Genomic DNA, 16,719 nt, shown 5'->3' on the forward strand with positions numbered 1-16,719 from the left:
GCCCAGCCGTTTGGTATTGGCTCCCCCCTCACAATAGTAATAATTAAGAGTATTCAGCTATTGTGGCAAGGACACAAACTGTTGAAGTGGTGTGGGCCTTCTTTTCTATTGATGTGGGCAGTTCACCCTGTTGCTTTCTCTATTATGGTCTGACATTCTTCTTTTTTTCTTTTCTTTTTTCTTTTTACGCACAACAAAACTCTCGCTAACTCAATAGAGATTATGATTTTTAAGTTATATAAAGCAAGAAATAAATCACAATAGAATCTAGGAAAACACGAAAAAAAAACTAACGAGGGAAAAAAAAATTATTAGAGAAAAAACGAGAAAAAAAAAAAAAGGAAAATTCCGATAAATTTGCTTCCAATCTGACGATTAATCTGTTTTAGTTAAAGTTTGGCGAAGTTTTTTTTTTTTTTTTCTCTTTTCAAATGGCAATGTTCCAGAAAACAGGCGCAAATCCGCACACGCTGTATAATAATGTGGTTTATCGTATTGGATCGTCCCTAATTTTTTAAATCGTTTCCAACTTTATACGAAGGTTGCTTGATTGATCTTCTTTGATAAACAGAATGTACCCAGGCTTCCTATATTATATTATTGTATATTATTTTACATTCTGAACCCGTCACTGTTTCACCATTTTATTCACTAATCTTACGTTAGTAAAAAAAAAGCAAAAAAACTATGACACTCAAACGATGACAGCCATGAGGCACTTTTCAAGTCAATATATAAACTGTAGTTTTAACTTAACCACACTAAAAAAGATCAGCCTGCATTACTGAATATAGATTAAAAGAGGTAAACTAATTTATGTCTACAGGCAACTCTGAGGATTCAGGTAATGTCATTCTGGGAAAACAGAAGTCGCAAACACCAAAAATAAGCAGGCTTTCTATTATACTGATAATAGCATACCTCGAATGTGCACTATATTAACTCATTAAAATATTTTGACACACACACAGATATATATATATAGATACTCTTCACCCGTACTGGTCAAATAAACATGACAGCAGACCAGTTTGGTCAAAGATAGATTTTCCATTGAAAAAACCCCTCCGATAAGAAAAACAAACAGCTCTTCATTACTATTATATTACTGTGCAGAGCAAATCTTCTCTTCACCCAGTGGGAAATCAACCAATGAAAACGGTCAACAGCAGTATCAACCGCCCACGCGGAAAGCACATTACAATGCCGAATCACACGCCATCTGGCGTCAAAACGTTTGGTTTTTTTTTTCCGCATTTTGTGTCACGTGGACAGCGTTTTTTTTTATATTTTTTTTGCAAAACGTAGCAAATAGATCAAAAAGTGACTGTCTTTTAGCGGTTTCCAACGGACATTGACAGGTGCCATCCAAGGTTTTGCCTCTTTACTCATCCATTGATCTATTGTATCATCTACTCTGTCCCATTCTTTTTCTTTTCTTCCTTGTTTTTGATCTCCTTTTCCTGTGGTATTTTCTTGGGCCCGTATTCTTTCTATCTGGTGATCCCCTCTTCTCGATGATTCCTCGAATAATATATAGAAAATATTTCGTTGCGTCGGTGGTATTGACGGTGATAATTCTTGCAATTGTTCACGGAAAAGGCCAATCCGGTAACCTCACCACAAGTTCTAACAATAATAAACAGAATAGCAACCCAGAAGAACCGGAGAATGTCGATGCCCCTTCAAGTTATGGCGAAAATATCCAGAATTTGATTGCAGGTGCCGAGACAAACAACAAGATTTGGTCGGCATTGACTGATGGCGAAGATTCCATAGGCAGCAAGTTATATGATTACTTGTTCACCGACTCGACCTCTGAAGATGGATATAAAAAACAAAATACCGATGAATTTGGAAGCGAATTTCATAAACCAACAATAGATGATTCGCTAAGCTTTAAGAACTTCATTTATGACTTGTTTGAGAAAGTTTTTGAGTTGAAACCCGATTGTCCAGACTTGAAGAACTTTTATAGAAAAAATAGTGATGGGGAGATCATAAAAGTGCCGACTTCAGGAATGGACGATATAGGGAACCCTAACAAACAAATTTACTCCATTGAATATTTGAAATCGATTATTAATATTCCTGAAGATGATGTTTTGGAATTAGCAACCAAGCACTCGAAATTCGCCAAGTTTGTCAAAGCTTTAAAATTGCCATTTGATTTCTACAAGCCAAAATCAAGTGGGATTGTTTACGTTGGCGGGGGAAAATTTACCTGGTTTGCGTTATTGTCAATTCAGAATGTCAGAAAAACCGGGTCAAATTTGCCAATTGAATTGTTTATCCCAACAGAAGACGAATACGAATACGTGGTATGTGAGGAGATTTTACCAAAGATGAACGCCAAATGTGTTTTGATGTATGAATTCCTTAAAGACCCAGTAGATGGCAGCCGACAAATCTTTGGTAATGCGGAATTTAAAGGATTCACTTACAAATCATTAGCGCTTCTACTTTCCAGCTTTGAAAACATTTTGCTTTTGGATGCTGATAACGTTCCATATTATAATCCTGATTTACTATTCATCAGCGAGCCATATACCTCTCATAAGTTTATTCTTTGGCCAGATTATTGGCAACGGTCAACTTCACCATTCTTTTATGATATTGCCGGTATTGATTTATTCAAATTGAATGAGCAAGAATACAGCTCCAAGGATCAAATTGAATCCAGGATTCCGTTGCACAAGTTGCAAGGCACCATTCCAAATCCTTCTACTGAATCAGGTCAATTGTTGATTTCCAAGTCTGCACATTGGGATGTATTATTGTTGTCTCTTTACTATAACATTTATGGTCCAAAGCAGTATTACCACTTATTTTCTCAAGGGGCTGCTGGACAAGGTGATAAAGAAACTTTCCTTGCCGCTGCAACTGTTTTGAAATCGAATTTCTACCAAGTTACCAGTAAAGTCAGTGCTATTGGATACTTCAAGAAAACTGGTGGAAGTTACCGGGGTACTGCCCAAGGGCAAAAATCTCCAATGGAAGATTATCAAGTGTATCAAGTCAAGCAGCAATTGAAGAAATACTACAAAGGATTAAAAGATGAAGATATCCTGGGAGATCCTGCTGTAAATAAGGTTATCAGAAAGTTTGCATACGATGAGGAATTGAGCGATGAGGAAACTCTGTTGTTGCATATGTTCAACAACATCAAACAACCCTCAGTTTTCTTCATTCATGAATCTACTCCGAAGTTGGATCCAATAAAACTTATCCACGACGCTGAATTTATCAATGATGAGATTACTGATCCTATTACTGGAGAGCCTGCACGTATCAGATTCTATGCCAACTATATCACCAACAAGGAAAATTACAAGTTTGAAAAATTACAAATGGACTATATTTATGAATACTTGTGTGAAAGAAAACTAATTATCAGATTCATTGAGGAGCAAATAACAGGGCTATACTTGGATAAGGGGAGAGAGTTCGACGTTGTTGAATTTTGTGGGAAGTTGGAAGAACAAATCAAGTGGTTGGATGGCATCGTATTCGAAAATTGAGCGAGCTTTTTTTTTCTTCTTTTTCATAATTGATGGTATATCATAAAAAATAACAAAAGATATTATTTTTTTGTTGCTTGAAAGTTTTGCATTTGATCCTACTGCTTTTTTTCTATCTCGCTTGTTCTTTTTCCTATTTTTCTTGAATTGGATTGGATCTGTTTATTGATTATTTACGTAATTATATTTCTATGTATATTCCTCGTGCTTATCTATTATTTTTTAGTCAGTTTATTTGTTTTCGTTGTTATTTATATTTATATTTTTTTTTTGTTTTTGTTAATTTTTGAACGTTACTCTGTTATATTTGCATTTAGACCTTATCGAGAATTTTCATGAGATGTTGAGCTAAACAACAGGCTCATACATTTCATGTAAGATCGATTAAACTATATATATCTTAAAATCACTCTTATGGACATTTTTCAAGAAGACACGGCCATATCTTCTATTTTCTAATAGAAAGTGCTGTAATTTAAGAAGTTTTTTAAGCCCAAAATTTTCCCAACGCGAAATTCCGCAATTTTGTTACAAAAAAAAAAAAAAAAAAAAACAGCACACTTCAACTGGATAATTAGTTGACAAGATCCATTCCATCTTCGTTCACCCCTTTTAACTCAAACTGTCATTTTTTCCTCTTTCTGTTTTAGAAAGAAAGACAACAGGCTTCATCTCATTTCGCTGGACCTGTTAACTTTGCTAGTATTTCTTTTCCATTGGACTTTCCATTCTTTATAAAATACCTTCTATAATAAAAACTACAGAAAATGAGACAATTTTTGAGTTATTTCGTTCGTTATACACGAAACAAGAAGATGTTTGCTATTGTGATAGGGGCCACCACATTGATATTTCTAATAATATTGAACTTGACCATGTTCTCTTATGGTGGTGATGTGGAAGTTGTCAGTGACCCGAAGGGATCAAAGGGAACTTTTGACAGGTTAACAAGTCTTTTACCAGGATCATCCTCTAAGATTACCGATGATGACAAGGCTCAGATATCAGATAATCGTCACACAATATTCGATACCGCAGAACATAAATCATATTTGACTGATCTATTCACCGAACTTATTGCGGTCCAACCAGACTTTGATTCACTTCCATCACTGTACCCAAAAGCCCCAGAAATGGCCCCTTGGGACGACCATCCGGTGCTATCATACAATCATTTATCAGAAAAATATTTGAAAGTCACTGATCATCAAGTGAACAATTTGAAAGAAAAACATGCAGAATTTTTGGCTAAGATTTTAAATAAGAAGTCCAAAGTTCATTTTGCCAATCATGGAGATGACCAAGAACATTTTTATATTGAGAACTCCAATGGTATTGTTTACGTTGGCGGAGGCAGATACTCTTGGTTTGCATTGTTATCCATAAAACACTTGCGAAGCATTGGATCCAAGCTCCCAATCGAAGTTTATATCCCATTTGAGGAGGAATATGAAAAGGAATTCTGTGAAGTGATTTTGCCTTCAATGAATGCCAAATGTCTTAAAATTTACGAAATTTTGGACTTAGAGGTTCTTAAGGATTCTAAGTTTAAAATCCAGGGGTTTATGTTGAAGTCATTGGCCATTTTATTATCCAATTTTGAAAATATTTTGTTATTGGACGCCGATAATATGCCATACTTGAATCCAGACATTTTGTTCGTCAGCGAACCGTATCAAACTTATAAATTTGTGGTTTGGCCAGATTATTGGGAAAGAACCACACATCCTAAATTTTATGAAATTCAAGGATTAGACTTGATCACCGAGAACTTGAAACTTAAGGACCCAAACACTGGACAACCGAAATATTCCAGTGCAGAACAAATCAAAAGTGAAGTTCCATTGCATGATTTGAAAGGAACCATCCCAAACCCATCTACTGAGTCAGGCCAATTATTGATTTCTAAAAAAGCCCATGCCGATGCGATCTTGTTATCATTATACTACAACATGTACGGACCAAATTACTATTATCACTTGATTACCCAATGGGCCCCAGGTCAAGGTGATAAAGATACGTTCCTTGCTGCTGCCAATTTGTTGAACTCGACGTACTATCAAATCAAGACTACGGTTAAGGCAATTGGGTATCACAAATCCAACGGGGAATTCAGAGGCACCGCCCAAGGTCAATACTCACCAATTGATGAATACAACTTCAAGACTTACCATAAGAAATTATTGGCGATGTATGAAGAAGATTTTTGTATGCAAAAAGGTATCACAAAAAAACAATTGGAACAGTCTAAAACCTTGCAAGAGGAACTTGAGGAATACCAGAAAATCCAAATAGAAACTCTAACGCAATTTAGTGGGGAAGAGGATGAGGATAAGGCATTGAAAGATTATTATGCCAACGTATTTGACTTGCCGATTAAGTTAATGTTCGTCCATGAGCTGACTCCGAAATTCGATCCGTTGGACTTGATTTTGAACAACCAGATCACTAACGAAGAAAACACCGAGCGGATCAGGTTCTACGACAACGTATTGACTGACCCAGGTTACTACCTGTTTGAGAAGATGCAGTGGCAATATATTTATGATTTGCTATGTGGTTCCGAAGATGAACGGGTCCATATGGAATTCATTTCCAAGCAGATCGAGAACTTTGGCGATAGATATGATGAGGAGAAGTTTTGCCAGGCGATCCAAGACGAGATTGATTGGATTGGGTCGAGGTGAGGTGAGGTGAGGTGAGGTGAGGACGCTCAATTATTATGATATTTTTCTATCTTTTTTTTTTTCTTGTCTATTCTTTTTTTCTTATACATTTTGTGTATTTTCCAACATGAAAATTGAAAATTGCCAGTAACTACTTGGTGGCTATTATTAATCGCTGTAGGGGGTGTGGGCACCGCCTTTTGGAGTGCTTACCAAAGCACGAAGGGTCTGGCCGCAAGTCAGAAAGCAGTACAAAAAGGCCGTCAAAGTACTTATTTTACTGTTACAACGCACCCACATTCTTAAACGTATCAAACAATCAAACACAAACCAAAACAAAATAATAATGTCTGAAGCCCAATCTTTCTATGACCTCTGTCCTTTGGATAAAAAAGGAGAACCTTTCCCATTCAGCCAGCTCAAGGGGAAAGTGGTGATCATTGTCAATGTCGCCAGTAAATGTGGGTTCACTCCTCAATACAAGCAATTGCAAGAGCTTTCCGAAAAGTACCACGACAAAGGTGTTGAAATCATCGGTTTCCCATGTAACCAGTTTGGTAGACAAGAGCCAGGCAATGCTGAAGAAATTGCCAGCTTCTGTTCTTTGAACTACGGGGTTTCTTTCCCAGTGTTGAAGAAGGTTGATGTTAATGGCTCCAATGCTGACCCAGTATACGTGTGGTTGAAGTCAAAGAAGTCTGGCTTGTTGGGATTCAGAGGTATCAAATGGAACTTTGAGAAATTCTTGATCGACAGAGAAGGTAATGTTGTTGAAAGATACGGTTCCATCACCAACCCAACATCCTTGGAACCATCTATCGAAAAGTTGTTGTGATTGTTATATCCAATGTTTTCTAATATCTTTCTAATATCTACGCGTTTCTCCTTTTTTTTTTGTATGTGTGTGTGTACTGAGTTTTAATTTTATGTTGATCTGTGTATTGTTTTTGTTGCCAATGAGATGTAAGACATCAATTGGAGGTGGAAGAAGATCTTGATAGTCATGCACCTAGACCTTTATCAAAGGATATTCCGGATAATAACCATCCCAATCATTTCGTAGGGGGTTATGTCATTACAATTGTTATATTAGTGTTATTACAGTATGATGAGAGGCCTCTTTGCTGCCACCGTAAAAAAAAAAAAAGATCGTAAAAAAAAAAAAATTCCGAACCGATGAGCAGAAAAAATTCATGCTTCGTTATTGGTAAACTAACCATATTATATATAAATATATATATATATATACTAATATCAAAGTTTCTTGGGCTAGCTGGTAATGGAAGTCAACAGCAAACCATTTGCAAAACAAACCACAAAATTGCCGCCCTGTTGTTTGAAGTTTCATCCTTTAGATAACAGAATAGTGTTTGTTGGGACATACAAACTCGATGAGGTTAATAAATTGAAATACGGATCCATTGAAGTCTATGAATATGTCGAAAAATCCTCAAAAGATAACCAAGAGTATTTAAATGCGTTGGATCTAGTCAAAGCCATTGAATCACCAACCGCGATCTTGGATCTTCAGTTTTCTCCGTTCGACGATAATTTGTTTGCTACCGGTCATTCAAATGGTGTGATAATATTCTGGGAAACCACTCTTGGCCAATCGCCGTCCGATATACAAATCAACAAATTGGTGGAGTATCTGGTATTTGAAGACCCTACAAACTTGATAACCTCGATAAAGTTCTCCGACACTTTGAAAGACAGGATTCTCATAACTTCGACTTTTGGCAAGACAGTGGTGTTGAAACTAAACAATTCATCCATTTCAACCGAATCAACAATAATTAATACATCGTCTGTAGAAAACTCTCCATTACCTATCTCTCATTCGATTGAATCATGGATTGGGAACTTTGGGAACTTTGAATTGTCAAATGTGGTGTTCACCGGAGGCGATGACCTCAACCTTATATCCCATGACATTCGGTCCAATGATGTTATTTTCCAAACTGCCAATATTCATCAAGCAGGAATCACATCAATTTTGACCGCCACCCCGGGTGATCACAATGGTAATGGGTGCTGGAAATCTAATGGGAACCATTTCCAGCTTGCCACCGGAGGTTACGATGATACTTTAAAACTTAGCGATTTGCGTTATTTACCAGGTTCAGAAGGTCAAGGCAGTACTTTGTTGCCTTATCCTCCAAGGGCGAGGAATGAGAAGAATTTAGGAGGAGGGGTCTGGAGACTTACGCCTTTCAAGAATACCGCAGATAAGTTGATGGTTTGCTGTATGTACGATGGAGCTAAGATCGTTACTGCTGATGATGGATCTGCAAACGAAGATGTGATTAAAATCGATAGAGTGTTTAGAAAAAACCATACGAGTATGGTATATGGAGGTGATACTTCCTTAAAAGATGATTTGATGGCAACTTGTAGTTTCTACGACTGCTCATTGCAAATATGGTCTCCAGAAATCGTGGACGAATACCTGAATTAATATTGTCATTTGAAATTCATGTATAAGTATTATAAGTATTGAAAGCTTTTTTTTTTTTGATGGTCGATGTAAATTTTAAAAAATCTTATATATATATTAGAAATTGTAAAAATGATAGACCCTCTGAATAATTTATGGTCAAACGTCTTTGAGAAAGTACGTCTTACCAGATACAGAATCCTATCACAAGAGAAGCTAACACTCTTTGGGCGCAAAACTTAGCTCAATTGAACTTGTTTTCTATGTTTAACTGTACAAGAAACAAACGAAAACATAGATGAATGATGTTTGTCGTTATTTGTTTTCGGTGTTTGATATCTGGAAACCCTTGAGAGAGACTCACATCATCCTGTGATTTCCGATTCTGTTTTGTTCTCTATCACTTGTAGTGTGGCTCATACTTACTAAAATCGCTCTTTTTTTTTTTTAGTTTATTAGCCAATTGCTTTAACCAAGTTTTTACAAAACATAAAGACGGTTTCTTCAAACTGTTATCGTCGTTAGATATTTCATCAGCCTTAGTCATAAGCCATTGAACATTCTATCATTATCTATGTTCCATTCATTCATACTTACTTTTCCATAATTTTACCAGGAGATTTCCTGTATATATTGCTAGTAATGTAGAGTAATGACCTTACTCCGGATGCTGGTTCCGATCATGCTAACTATTGTGATATTCCTTATTCCAACAAAGCCCCAAAATTTGTCCGAAAGAAAATAATTAGCCTCTACCTTGTAATATGAAGACTATGAAAAAGTGCAACGTATTTCTGAGAGTCCCACTAAAACTTCTGAAATTTTGTTGGCGAATGCCAATTTAATATATACACATAACAAGTAGCACCAGTATCTTTGATACAGTGTAAAGAAGCGAAATTTAGGGACGTAAAATATCTTCGTTTAATAGTTTGACAAAATGTGCGTAATAGAAATAATTAAAACAATAAGAATAAAAATAATAATAACAATGATAACAGAATAATTGGAAGAAAGTTCATGAATATATATGGCCAGGTACAATATTAATAAGTACCCCATTTTGCAATAGGGATTCCTACTGGGTGAAGAAATGAAAGGTTTATAAAGAAAGAATAAGTGAAGATCAATCAATGATCAGCTGAATTCACTTTTGACATCTTTTACCATACTATTAATGATCAGCTCATTGGGGGCGTCTGTACCAAAATGATTTAGACTAACCCCGTTGTATGTCATTTTTGGAATTTCATTCTTCATAGATTCAACCTTGTTGATAGAGCCACCAATACCGTCGTAAGATGAAACATCCAAACCATGTAGCGAATTAACCGGGATCGACTCGAACATTGGCGCCGTAGAAATGTATCCTTTACTAGAATAATTCTGCCTTAACTGATCAATCGCCTGCTGAGCAACTAAGTTAACCTGTGTTTGGTTCTGGTATGGCAGTTGTCCATCAGTCAATGGGGATAATGATTGGAGTGACGATATTCTTTCATTATTAATATCGTCCATTTCTTTTTCCTTTGCCTCTTTCATTAATGGCTTGATACATAACCAGCCAGTTTCGGTTCTGAAATGCCTACCCAACGCATCGGCTCTAGCAAATTTCTTGTTGCAACCCCATTTGGTCTTACCATCTTTCAAAAAACCACCACATTGAAACTTCTTGGACCCTTCATGTAATAATTCGTGCCTTTTTTTATCATGGCCTCTGGTGAACTTTCTTCCGCAATGCTTGCAAGCAAAAGGTTTTTCAGTAGAATGCGATTTCAAGTGAGATCTTAAATTGTATGGTCGATGAAATACCTTATCACATTTATCACAGGGATATGATTTCACGATGGCCCCATCCGTGGCATCCGGAGAGCTTGAAGCTGAAGATTGGTTTTTTTTTCTGCGACGGCGGGGAGTGATACCGGCAGACATTTCAGCAGCATAGATAACCGCATTAAAAGTGGAATTTGTCGTATCTTTTTGATTCAAATTATTGGCTGCGAGAATATCAACATTCAATGGAGGTAAATTGTAATTGGTGCCCGATAATTGATAATTCAAATTTAGGTTTCGGGGGTGGCTAAGGCGATTACCGGAATTTTCAAGAAATGAAGGATTAAGGGATGTTCTGTCAGCCACTGCAGGCATATTTAAATAACCTTCAATGATATTTGATTGGGATCTCATATTGTCATGGCTCCCAAATACTTGTTGTTGTTGTTGCTGCTGTTGTTGTTGTATGTAGAAGATTCTATCATTAGAAATGGAAGTATCTAGCAACGGTAATGAAGGAAGCACAAAATTAGTTCGGTTGTTCAAATTCATGCTTGATGCCACGAGAGCTTGCTGAGAAAGAGATTGTTGTTGCTGTTGCTGCTGCTGCTGTTGTTGTTGTTGCTGTGGAATAGTAAGAGATTGTGGGAAGTAGAAGATATCAGTAACATTTGGGTTATTGTTAATGTTCTTCTCGATTCCCTTGTTTCTATGGTAGTAGGGTTCCATGGTGGCTGTTTGGTACATGGAGCAGGAATAATTTTTTAATCAGAGGTGGAATGATCCTTATTGTACTTGTATTGTTCTAAATCCTCCTGTTTCACTCAGTGGTGCTTCTTGTTCTTCTTGTTCTTCTTGTTCTTCTGCTGCTGCTGCTTCTTCTTCTCGGCATTCTGTTGGCAGGGATATCTGTCCGGCGACTGCTTTGTTTTTATACTGGCGGTGATTGACCACGCACTGCCTGGAATGCCGAGGCGCAGCGCCACCAAACAACAATTTTGCAAGGCGGGTAATAAAAACACACACACACATTACTCTTTTCCCCACTTTTCCTCCCACTTTCCGAACAAACAATTCTTATATTTAAACACTACAAACAGAACACTAATATGGACTCTTGTATCGTATCGACTACACTCTATATTGTTTCGCCATGTGTTATAATGTCTGTCCACAACCAACAAGGTCAACGCCATCTATATCTCTCGGGATTCACACATGCGCCAACCCTCACCCGACCCGCAGGAAATGTGTAGGATCCCGGGGTCTAAGCCTTACAAAAAAATTCAAATGGGGAAAACAAAGTTGCAATCTACGTATGCACCACGGTGAATAAGCAGAGCATTGGCATAAATGATTGCCGTTAATAAAAAGTTATAATATTTGCTACATTACTGCTTTTAAAAATTATAATCGTTTCTTTATATATATTCTTTATTTACTTCTAGAATAATTTAACCTTAAAAACTTCATTCATAGCAAGACTCATTAGGTCAATGGTTAACTACAGCATCATAAATTTCATCAAATGGCGCGACAAAGCCAGTCCAGATTTGGAATTGCTCGATGCCCTGATAAACAAGCATCTCTTTGCCCCCAATAACATTAGCTCCAACACTCTTCGCCAACTCCATCAACGGAGTGACTTCAGGTTTATAAGCGGCATCCAAAACCAACAATGACCCTGCGGATTTTTCAAAGATAGTCATCAACTGTTGTTTCAATTCATTGTCAAGTGGCAAGTTACCTGGAACGCAGCTCACAGCCACATCAACATTAACTGGTTCATTAACAATCTCCACATTATATTCAACTGGGAAGCTCTCAGCAATTTCAATCAACTTACCGATAGTACGGTTAATCAAGTAAATCTTGGAAGCACCCAATTTGTGCAAAGCATGAATAGCAGCTCTTGAAGTTCCACCAGCTCCAATCACTAAGCCAGTGAAGCCTTTAGCTGCAACATTGTGTCTGGTTAATGATCCATAGATTCCCATCCAATCAGTATTATCCCCACACAATTCACCTTGAACATTCTTGTAAACGGTATTGACAGACCCAATAACCTTTGCATTTTCAGTTAAATGTGTTAGATATTTCATGATGTCGAGTTTCAATGGAATAGTTACAGAGCAACCTCCAAAATCACTTGATTTGGTCTTTTCAAAAACCTCAGCGGCATCTACGGTTTCTAAGTAATCATAATGGTGCGGTAATCCGAGTAATTTGAATCCAGTGTTATGTAAAACTGGTGAGCGTGAATGACCAATTGGAGACCCAGCAATGTAAAACTTCTTGGCAGGCAATAATCCAAATTCACAAGAGTACTTATTGATTTGTTGAATTGTCAATTGCCCTGGAGCAGAAGATGATGGCAAATAAGATGAGGTAACAGGAGTAAGAATCGTATTCAAAACTCTTGAAAATTTCCCTAATTCACTCATATTCATTAAGATAAGTGTTTTACCACTGGCATGCTTTAATCTGAAATTTTCGAGAGCAACATTATCTCCAAAACTTGTGGCAGTGCCAACAAATTTAATCACATCAACATCCAAGCTGGTAGCTAAAGAGTAGTTCGCTTCCCATTGATCACTATCCCATTTAATATTACCTGAAAAATCATGATTAGAACCGATAATCTTAGTGAAGAACTTTTTCTTAGCCAAGATCTCAAATTTGACATCAGCAGGTAAGGATAATTCCAAATCAATATATTCAACACCAAGTCTAATGGCACTGAAAATCAAATCCTTGATAGCGCTGTAGTTATCATCAGGGAACTTACCTCCTTGTGATTTAGTTCTAATGGTGAAAACAATAGGAATATTATTGTTGTATTCCTTAAGAATGGCTAATTGCTGACAAACGTATTCATTATCCCATTTATCTAATAAATCAACTCTCAATTCAACGGCATCAGAACCCATGATAGCAGGCTTGATGAGATTAGTGTGTTTTTTTAAATCACCAAGCGTCAAACACACAAAGAAAGATTTAGTGCTTGGAATATTGATCTGTTTCATTCCACAAATTACTTGTAAATAATTGGTGAATGCTGAGCGTAATCTACCATAATCTTCAGCACCATCGCAATGATTCGAATACCAGTGGTAATTTGAGCATTCTTTATACCATTTAGCACGTCTTTCCCACACAACGCTGATTTCATCCAGATACTTAGGTCTATCGGTTTCTTTTTCTAAGAATGAAATAGTTTCAGAAATATCACGATGCAAATGAATAACCTTACCACCTGCAGTAATATATTCTTTCAAAGCCTTACGAGCCTCAGGAATTTCAACAATTCCACCACCGGTAGATAAAACATGGCCAGTCGGGAAATCAGTTAGAGCTTTTTGGAAAATCTTAAATTCTTCAACTCTGAATTTATCAAATCCTTCAGTATTAATAAATTCTCTAATATTAATACCGAGAACTTCTTCCATGTAATGATCAAGATCAATACGTTTGTACCCAAGAGTATCAGCACCCCAATCACTAAGACAGGTTTTGCCAACACCGCGCATTCCGATGACAATTATAGATTTGTCATTTTGGACAGTGGTACTTTCTGTCACAGCTTCTGGTTCAAACCCATTCAATTCCACACCAAAAGAACTATGTAAAATATCCCACCAGCCAGGCCATGTTTTGCCTGTACATGATCTTTCCAAGATTCTCACACCCTTTCCATCATTAACTAAACCAGCAAGTAAACTGAAAGACATAGCCACACGGTGATCATCATAAGTCTTCACAAAGGTCGGTATTTTCAACTCTGATCTATCAATACCATAAATCTCAATACCATCATCAAACCCTTCGGCCTTGACGCCAAATTTGGCAAGTTCGTCAACCATTGCTTGAATACGGTCACATTCTTTAACATGTTGATTAGCAATACCAATAATTCTAGTCTTACCCTTGGATACTGCGGCAACAACACTAGCAGTAAGGAAAGCATCCGTCATTGGTTCCATATCAACCTCTGTCAAAGCATTTAATGATGGAATTTTACCACCAACGACAGTGGTGGAAGTGGCAGTTTGTACAACATTAGCGCCCATAGCTTTCAACACATCAATACCAAAACGCGCATCGCCTTGCAAAGAACTGGATCCAATATTTGGCACAGTCACTTCACAACCGGTAAGGGCGGCAAGAGCTAAAGGATAAGTGGCAGATGAAGCATCCGATTCAATAACATACTCTGGAGGATTGACATAATGACCTTGTGGAATATGGTAAGTATGTGGTTCAATTGGGTCCTTGGTGACCTCAATACCGAATGAAGCCATCATTGAAACGGTCATGTCAATGTAGAATTGACTAATTGGTTTACCGCCGACAAGTTTCAAAGTAACAGGGTTTTCAGCATATGGTGCACACATAAGAATGGAGGAGACATATTGTGAAGACACAGTAGCCTTGAGTTCAATAACTCCACCTTGGAAACCAGTACTGGCAATATCAAGCGGTAATGAGCCCTCTCTGTTCAAATATTTGATAGATGAGCCGTTTGCACGAAGCGCATCAACAAGAGGACCAATTGGACGTTCTTGCATACGAGCGTTACCAGTAAGGATAACTCTTGAACCGCCCTTGGCAAGAGTAGCAACAGAAGCCAAGAAACGAGAAGCGGTACCAGCGTTACCAAGATAAAGCTGCTTTTCTTCGGTGCTAACGAATTTACCTCCATTACCACGAACAACAAGAGTTTCTCCATCAGGAGCAATTTCAAAAGAGGCACCTTTAAGGTCAGTAATGGCTTTCAACATGACTCCGGTATCGTCACTGTGAAGTAAATTACGCAATTTACATTCCCCAAGACCCAATGAGGCGAGAGTGAGAGCACGGTTAGAGATAGACTTAGATCCTGGTGGTGTAATGGTGAATTTCTTATTGGATACTTGTGGATATGGGTGAACAAGTACTTCATCGGTAAGGACAAACCTAAGATCCTGGTCATTAACATAAGACGCATGAGGTTCGTAACACTTACCAATAGATTCTAAAAGAACAACTTTCTTCTTAGAACCATCATTCTTTTTATCGATAGCCATCTTTTTAAGGAGAGTTTCAAGTGGGCATTTCTTGTAATGACAGATTTGGGCAAATTTCTTGTCATGAATAGAAGTTGGCAATCCATAAGCTTGGAAAATCTTGTAAAGACGAGAAACAGCCACTGGTGATAATATACCAAGATATCTGGAAAGTTCTGCTTCTTTAATAGTACCAACTGCCACACACTCACCGTGAAGAGCTTGAGGAGTAAGAATAGCTTCATAAGCATGCCCGATGGTATGTCCCAAATTCAAAAGGTTACGCAAGCCGCCTTCCTTTTCATCAGCAGTAACTACTTCACATTTGACGGCAATAGAATTCAATACACACAAAAGTAAATGCTCTCTAATTGGAGCGAAATCTTTAGCGCCGATACATTTCAAAAATTTTGCAGAATGATCTTCTAAACGTTTGAACTCACTAGCGTTCCAGATAGCAGCAGTTTTGATGACTTCAGCCATACCATTAATTAGCTGACGCTCCGGAAGAGTTTCTAGGAATTTAACATCGGCAAACACGTAGCGAGGTTGGTGGAAGGCGCCAATAAAATTCTTACCTAATGGGGTGTCGACTGCGGTTTTACCACCAATACTGCTATCAACCATGGCTAATAGGGTGGTTGGAATCTGGATAACACGGACCCCACGCATATAGGTGGCGGCAACATAACCAATCATGTCGCCAATGACACCACCCCCAAGGGCAATGATCACTGTGTCTCTGGTGCAACCTTGAAGTAGAAGCCAGTCTTCAATAGACGCCTTGACTTCACGAGATTTGTGGTTTTCTCCTGGAGGAACCACATAGGTGAGAACACGAGAGGCGAGTTGGTTGCTGTTGATGGTTTTTTCAAACAATTGGGTGTATTCAGCCAAATGACCCGCTTGTTCAATATTCTTGTCTGTGATAATGACATAGGTTGAAGATTTCTCTTCAGCAAGCACAGTGTCAACAATATGGTTTGAAATGTCGTAACCAACATGGATACATTCTCTTCCGAGAATAGAGACCTTGTTGACCGTCATTGTGTTAGTTGTTGTTGGTGTTTGGCTAACTACTCAGTAGTACTAATCATGAATTTTTTTTTTTGTGTGATTTTTTTTTCTCCAACATTGAAGGATGGTGGTGACTAACTGACGTCCTTTTTTTTTTTTTTCCCTGGGGAATCACCACTGTACTGCTCTGCATCGGCACGCAGCATCCACAGCTGTTAGTCATCGTACTTTTCACGCTAATCTTTTTGACTGGCAAAATT

At 37.7% G+C, this 16,719-nt stretch overlaps 6 protein-coding genes across 6 annotated transcripts; 4 read left to right on the forward strand and 2 right to left on the reverse strand. All coding sequences in view use genetic code 12, as the record gives it.

The window, feature by feature from the left end:
• Window positions 1-1,517: 1,517 nt before the first annotated feature.
• Window positions 1,518-3,521, forward strand: DASC09_047530 (alpha-mannosyltransferase; the record flags this gene model as incomplete). The annotated part of the gene is made up of 1 exon (XM_064998352.1): window positions 1,518-3,521. One exon carries the CDS (start codon window positions 1,518-1,520, stop codon window positions 3,519-3,521), a length of 2,004 nt encoding a protein of 667 aa, XP_064854424.1.
• A 767-nt stretch (window positions 3,522-4,288) lies between these two features.
• On the forward strand, window positions 4,289-6,208 carry DASC09_047540 (alpha-mannosyltransferase; the record flags this gene model as incomplete). The annotated part of the gene is made up of 1 exon (XM_064998353.1): window positions 4,289-6,208. One exon carries the CDS (start codon window positions 4,289-4,291, stop codon window positions 6,206-6,208), a length of 1,920 nt encoding a protein of 639 aa, XP_064854425.1.
• Window positions 6,209-6,533: 325 nt separating this feature from the next.
• On the forward strand, window positions 6,534-7,022 carry DASC09_047550 (glutathione peroxidase; the record flags this gene model as incomplete). Its single annotated transcript, XM_064998354.1, has 1 exon — window positions 6,534-7,022. One exon carries the CDS (start codon window positions 6,534-6,536, stop codon window positions 7,020-7,022), a length of 489 nt encoding a protein of 162 aa, XP_064854426.1.
• A 444-nt stretch (window positions 7,023-7,466) lies between these two features.
• RRT2 (diphthamide synthase) lies at window positions 7,467-8,645 on the forward strand (the record flags this gene model as incomplete). The annotated part of the gene is made up of 1 exon (XM_064998355.1): window positions 7,467-8,645. The coding sequence occupies one exon, from the start codon at window positions 7,467-7,469 to the stop codon at window positions 8,643-8,645; it is 1,179 nt and encodes a 392-aa protein (XP_064854427.1).
• A 1,116-nt stretch (window positions 8,646-9,761) lies between these two features.
• DASC09_047570 (C2H2-type zinc finger protein) lies at window positions 9,762-11,144 on the reverse strand (the record flags this gene model as incomplete). The annotated part of the gene is made up of 1 exon (XM_064998356.1): window positions 9,762-11,144. One exon carries the CDS (start codon window positions 11,142-11,144, stop codon window positions 9,762-9,764), a length of 1,383 nt encoding a protein of 460 aa, XP_064854428.1.
• Window positions 11,145-11,890: 746 nt separating this feature from the next.
• Window positions 11,891-16,489, reverse strand: ARO1 (pentafunctional protein ARO1p; the record flags this gene model as incomplete). Its single annotated transcript, XM_064998357.1, has 1 exon — window positions 11,891-16,489. The coding sequence occupies one exon, from the start codon at window positions 16,487-16,489 to the stop codon at window positions 11,891-11,893; it is 4,599 nt and encodes a 1,532-aa protein (XP_064854429.1).
• Window positions 16,490-16,719: the final 230 nt, after the last annotated feature.

This window comes from Saccharomycopsis crataegensis, assembly GCF_037102585.1.
Source record: "Saccharomycopsis crataegensis DNA, jcf7180000000084, whole genome shotgun sequence".
NCBI lineage: Eukaryota > Fungi > Ascomycota > Saccharomycetes > Ascoideales > Saccharomycopsidaceae > Saccharomycopsis > Saccharomycopsis crataegensis.